Consider the following 6,169-nt stretch of genomic DNA (forward strand, 5'->3'; position numbering starts at 1 on the left):
CGATGGTACCAGACAAATCAATATTGGGATCGTTGCTGCTTTTTTTTTTAAACGGACCAATGATGTGACTGTGGCCAATATTAGCTGATGGATTCAAAATTAGTTTCTTGAGCTGCTTTCTAGTGTGTGTTCTTTTAATTGTGTGTTATGATATGATGCATTTTTTTAATTGATCCTGCATACAATGCTGCCAGAAATCTGGTGAGAATTTTATTTACACATTTACAAAGAAGCAAATTTGTAAGCTTGCTCTCCCAGGGTTTATTCAACAAACTAAATTTCTCTGCCGCAACTGAGAGCTTGATGGAGGAGGAAAGACAGTACAACAAGCAAAGTGCACTGTCGTCATCCGCATCACTACCTATCCAGTCTCTTCATACAGGAGCACAGGCGGAGCTGGATTAGAGATTGAAAGAATTCATGATAACTGCGAGGCACTGAGTTTGGCTTCAGAAGATTTAAGAGGTGCTAAGGGTATAAACAGGTCATAAAAAGAGACAATAAAACTACAGTTATTTAGACTGTTATTTAGCATCCTTCACCGTCTGTCTCCACTTCCACAGCTCTGCAACAACCTTAAGGAAAAAAAAAAAAAACCTGTTAGGTTGATGGCCCACGCATATGGCAGGGATGAAAACAAAAAGTAAAAATCAAGACCAAATCTGCACTTTAATGTATTTACTTCAACATTACTTCCACTGTGATTTATAATTTGGTTGGGTTTTTTGGGAGTTTGATGCCCCCTGGTGGTGGGATCAATAAATAGGCCGCAGATGTGCATTTTGTGTAGGGAAGATGGGAAGGCATCAGTTTACGCCAATCAGCCATTAAGGATCCATTACAACTGTTACATTTTTTAAAAAAAAAATCTATTTGTCAACGTTAGCCGTAAACAGAGCTTCTCTCATCTAGTTTCAGTAGCCAAATAAAATTCCAACAAACTCATTTACATTGTATAAGCTATGAGAAATACATTATGTTAACAAATTTTTTTACATTTTTTTTTACTAGAGCCAATCAACTAAAATCTTTCAAAATAAGTAGCATAGGGCACCTTCAGCTCAATACTATACCTTGGCATCATTGACTTTATAACCATGCTTCAAGAAGTTCTCAAACTTGGGCTGAATTTTAGGTAATGTCACTCCCTGTATTAAAAAAAAAGAGGAAAGAATAACAGTGACTGAACACATTTAAATATTAATATTTATACTACCTTTTCAGACATAGTAAAAGGACAGTAATAAAACAGACTGTATAGGACACTAACCTTCTTCACTGCCTCCATCATCTTAGCTTTGATCTCAGGAAGTGTTAAATTTGGTGGGGTTTTAGGTGGCTTGTCCCCCTTACCTTTAGGGGTCTTGTCCTATTATGAACACAACACTTGTTTATTAGTAAAGAGCAACAGTAGTAGTAGTAGTAGTAGAGTAAACAACTGGAGAAATTCAATATATTGACTAAAAAGAAGTCCAGCTTATACAAACTAAGTGTTACCTGCTTTGCAGCTGGAGTGTTGGGTTTAACGCTCTTGCCATTCTGATCTGGTTTTTTGGTTGGCGTTGGTTTAGCCTGTTAAAAAATAAACAAACAAACAAAAACATAGTTGTTAGTATAGCTGTTAGTGAGAAAGCAAGCTGGTGATCATTCAGCTGGTACTGCCAAAACTGTAAAACCTACTTACCTTAACAGGTGATTCTTCCTCCTCACTCTCCTCATCCTCATCATCTTCATCATCCCTGAAAAAGGGAAATTAAAAGGAAAAAAACATCAGGAAAAAAAAAATGATAGTGAAAAGACAAAATCCAAAGTCCTGGTTTTATGCAAAAACAGATTCAGTTATCTAAATTAGACAAATCAGGTGGGTGTCATCCCAAGTTACAGCATTTTCAGTATAAAGATTCCTCTTTATGTTCCTCTGTTTAGCAGCAGCAGTGTGTGACAGTAAAGAGGAAACTTTGTACTAAAATGACTAACTTTGGAAGACATCCACTTGAAGTCTCTGACTCAGATGGCTGAAGCCTAAATCAGATAAACTGTTAAATACAATTAATCCACAGAGGGAGAACTGTGGACTTTGTCTCCCATCTCATCCCTTGAAAAGTGCATCAGCAGGGTATCTACTAATGGCCAGCATGAACCAGGGGACAAATTACAGTAAGCAAAGCCTGTTTCAGTGTTCGTGTGGTCACCTGACTACTGTGTTAAGACAAAAATTTTTGAACTTATCCCTTAACTTGCACAGAACCTACATTAAACTGATGAACAAGACCTTGCTCGGCTAACACGTTAAAAAATACATATTGTGATGATGAAACCATTTCTGACGTACATTTGTAGTTTATACTATTTTAGATATTTCACTGACTGAAAGTGCACACAGTGTTAATGTGTGAAGCCTGACACTCACTCATCATCCTCATCATCTTCATCGTCGTCGTCGTCGTCGTCATCATCATCATCCTCCTCCTCCATGTCCATTTTCATCTTTTTCTGAAAGGAGGTAAAACATGGGTTGTGGTCATTTCAGTTCTGACAAACCTGAAACTAAAACTGCAAAGGACATAAAACAAACCTGAGACTTGATGGCAGGAAAGGAAGCGGGTCTTTTCTTTGATGTTTTGACGACATCCTCCTCCTCTTCGTCTTCTTCGTCGTCCTCTTCATCAAACGACTGATCAGCTTCCATCACTTTAGGGAAAATTGAGAAATGTTAGGCAAAGGTCTTCCACCAAAACAGTACATATGTGTGTGATATAACAAAGTTTGGTTATGCACGTTCTTTAACCTGCATTTCGTTACACTATTTCCAACCATCAAACACTCTGACACTCTCGTAACAAATACTCACTGACAAGGTGCTGTCCACTGATATGGATTGGACCAGAGCCTGCCTTCAGACGGAAAGTTACTGGGGGTGTGATCGTGAAGCCACCAAGACAAACCTGCAACAAGCATTCAGCATTAGTGAATCACCTCCACAGTGGCTGTTAATGTTCATGTTACACAGAGCAGAATGTATGAACTTTCTCAACGCACTGAGGAGACACTTTTAATGTGTCTCCTCAAAGCAAACACAGCTAAGAAGACGTTTACTCACACTTGGCAGGGTAGAAGGCTTCAGTGAAACCAGTGCAGCCTTGATTTTCTGTCCCTCTGTGTCTTGTCCTTCCACCTCCACCATGTGAAGTTCATCTTTTGTGCTGGGGTCCACACAGGCCTGAAGAGGGCAAGAGAAGAACCGGCTGTAATTGTGTGTTTAGACTGTTTTCACACCTAACTGGTTTGGTAAACCATTAAATCCATCTGTTGATCATCAGCTGTTAGAAACCACATTTATATTTCTGTTTGATTAATTCATATTCAGCTTCTTGAAACACACATCTAGGCACAAGGGACCTTATTCTATAAGTATTGAGTAGAGGACTATTTCTCAGAGATTGCTAACAGAGCACTTTACTTTTTACTTAGTCATCCATGAGGAACTTGACATCACATTTATTACTTCAAGCAGAGATTTGGATTTATTAAACAAGTGTATGGAGGCTGCAATTAACACACAATAAGGCCAAGTGGGTAACTTTTGCACCTTGTGTCCACACAGCAAAAACAGGTGGTACATAGGTAAAATATCTGTTAAGCTGACGAGCAGAGAAACATACATATGACATTTGAGATTATCATCATTAAAAACATGCTCATCACTATATTCTAGAGCACAAGGTGATATCATTAAATCACCAAAGATAAAATATTAAATTTAGCATAATGTAAGATCACAGTCTCTCATTTGAGATACTGGAAACAGGGGAAAAATGACTTAAATTATCAAATCAACTATCAAAATTATTGCCTATTAATTTCCTTTTGATTGACTAATCTTTGTAGCTCTACCAGTCATTATAAAACATTTTGTTATGGCATTTCTTAAATACTCCCCTGAACATCGGGGTACTTACCATCCTGAGATCTAGCTGATGCTCAAAGTCATCATCCTCAGGATTGAACACCACCTCCTTTCCAGCTTCCAGCACACATCCTGTTAAAAAGATTAACATTAATAATCAAACCACGAACACATGGTGCTCCAGCAGCAGCCTGAGAGATGGAGCATATAAACACACAGAGGTTAATCTGTGATCATTTGTCATTGGTTTCAGAATCAAAACAACATAAAAACATTTGTAAAGTGATTTCACTGCAGATAAGTGTAAAGTGCTGTATTTCTAATGTGCACAAGAGGGAGCTATACAGACTACTGATGTGAATATTCCCACATGGCCCTGGCACAGGGAATTCCTCCCCAATTAGGAGAAGTACCTAAAATCATCTCACTGAAAATTATTTTTATGTGGTGGAAATTCAACACCAACACTGTTAAAACTGAAGATGCTTCATGGCAAGTTTGTTTCTTCTTTTTTTTCTGTTACAGCAGTCACGTTTCAATCTACTCTATTTCAAATGCAGCTACAAACACAGCTTTTCATCACATTTTAGTAAAAGTAAAAAGCACCGCTGCACGCAGAGGATGCCCTGAAACAATTCTTACAGTGATATGTTTTTACTAATTGACTAATTTCTGGGATTAAGAACAATTTTTGGCTGCAAGGATGCACAGAGGGGGAATAACTATAACATACCACATGTGTGCAAAAATATTTTACTTGATTCCCTTATGTCTGAACCATCAGGCAGAGTTAAAACGGCTGACTGACAGATGATCCGTGGAAACCCGTGACTTGTGGGATCTACAGTTTTAATTCGGGGATAGAAGTGAGCGCGGTCCGCATGCGTTTCAGCCCAAGTTGAGATGTTTTTTTCCAAACGAGCTAGAAAAAAAAACTATCAGCTCAAAATTTAGCCAAACGTTGCAGCTTAATCAGAATGAGAGGTTGATGAAACCACAAAACAATTTTAAAGTCTGGTGGGGAAAAAAGCTTTAATATCCAAAGAGTTCAGAAAACACGGGCGGCGCCATGTTGGTAGTCAAACACGTGTGTGGCCAATTCAGACCGCTCTGAATCTGCGCCTTTCACCGGGGCTCATTCAGCCTCCAGCCACACGTTTAAATACGTATAATGCTAGGTTCTGCATTTTAAACGCTTTAACGTGACAAAAGGAACATTACTTTCCAATTTAGAGGACAGAGTGCAGCTAAATGGTGTCGTTTGTCCTGTCCTGATGCGTGCAGCGCTACCAGCAGTCCAACATGAGGACACGGACTGAAGTTACAACAACAACAAAAAAACGCACAAGTTCTCTCACCGTAAAGAAAGGTCTGTGGCGCCATTGGTTCCTCGTCTAGTCCGTTCATTTTGAAGATTAAAACGCTGCCAACCTGCTGCGCCTCTGCAGTGGAAGAAGACCAACCAACTACTAGTAGTAACCACCAACTAACGTGGCTCTCCGCCTCCTCTCTTCTTCTGCTTCCGCTGAAAAAACAAAAAATCTTAAAGAGGAACAGCGCCACCCGCAGCACGACAGTGTGTACAGCAGACGGGACAGTCATGGACGTTTACTCACTCTTAGCTATGTAAGTGTGCTCTTATATACAATACCAGTCAAAGGTTTAGACACAGCTTCTCATTCAATGGTTTTTCTTTATTTTTTATTACTTTCTACATTGTAGATTTATACTGAAGACATCAAAACTATGAAGGAACACATATGGAATTATATAGTTAACAAAAAAGTGTTATATGTTTTATATTGTAGCCACCTTTTGCTTTGATGACAGCTTTGCACACTCTTGTTGTGTTGCTCAGTTGTGTTGTGGGCAATGGAGTTTAAGATCTGATTAAAGTTATTCAAATTAATTTCCTTTAGTTTTGAATTTCTGCTGTAGTATTGTTATACTGTTATTCATTTGAATCTGTTGTGTTTTACATAAGCCCACACGGTCCAGGCATAGTTGTATGCTCATTCATTCACTCATCTAGTGTGAAAACACTAGATGTTATGTTTATATATTTTGTCAATGGGATTACATTTTTTTTTATTATCAGGAGATGATCTAGTGTTTCACTACTGCTGCCTGCAATTGCTTCGTCCAGTTTGGATCTCTGTTTGTGGGCTAGATTCATGTGGGGTAGTATTATTATTCTTGGCAGGCTTTCTGTTTGAATAGCTGACCTTTATGTACACAGATGGATGAGGAATTAAAGGAAAA

At 38.6% G+C, this 6,169-nt stretch overlaps 1 protein-coding gene across 1 annotated transcript; it reads right to left on the reverse strand.

The window, feature by feature from the left end:
* npm1a (nucleophosmin 1a) lies at window positions 1–5,407 on the reverse strand. Its single transcript, XM_041052399.1, has 11 exons — window positions 5,266–5,407; window positions 3,960–4,039; window positions 3,101–3,220; window positions 2,852–2,945; window positions 2,576–2,691; window positions 2,411–2,493; window positions 1,685–1,739; window positions 1,498–1,572; window positions 1,271–1,369; window positions 1,074–1,148; window positions 1–575 (listed from the first exon to the last, which is right to left on the reverse strand). The coding sequence occupies exons 1-11, from the start codon at window positions 5,312–5,314 to the stop codon at window positions 525–527; spliced, it is 897 nt and encodes a 298-aa protein (XP_040908333.1). The 5' UTR covers window positions 5,315–5,407; the 3' UTR covers window positions 1–524.
* Window positions 5,408–6,169: the final 762 nt, after the last annotated feature.

Source organism: Toxotes jaculatrix, chromosome 12 (assembly GCF_017976425.1).
Source record: "Toxotes jaculatrix isolate fToxJac2 chromosome 12, fToxJac2.pri, whole genome shotgun sequence".
Taxonomy (NCBI): domain Eukaryota; kingdom Metazoa; phylum Chordata; class Actinopteri; family Toxotidae; genus Toxotes; species Toxotes jaculatrix.

What these genes read in the sequence shown, in the direction of transcription:
- npm1a (XM_041052399.1), bottom strand. Translation starts at nt 5,314, where the DNA reads ATGAACGGACTAGACGAGGAACCAATGGCGCCACAGACCTTTCTTTAC. An exon ending in GCCACAGACCTTTCTTTACG is followed by an intron (nt 4,040 to 5,265) that starts GTGAGAGAACTT and finishes TCTTTTTAACAG; the next exon opens with GATGTGTGCTGGAAGCTGGA. An exon ending in ATCAGCTAGATCTCAGGATG is followed by an intron (nt 3,221 to 3,959) that starts GTAAGTACCCCG and finishes TGCCCTCTTCAG; the next exon opens with GCCTGTGTGGACCCCAGCAC.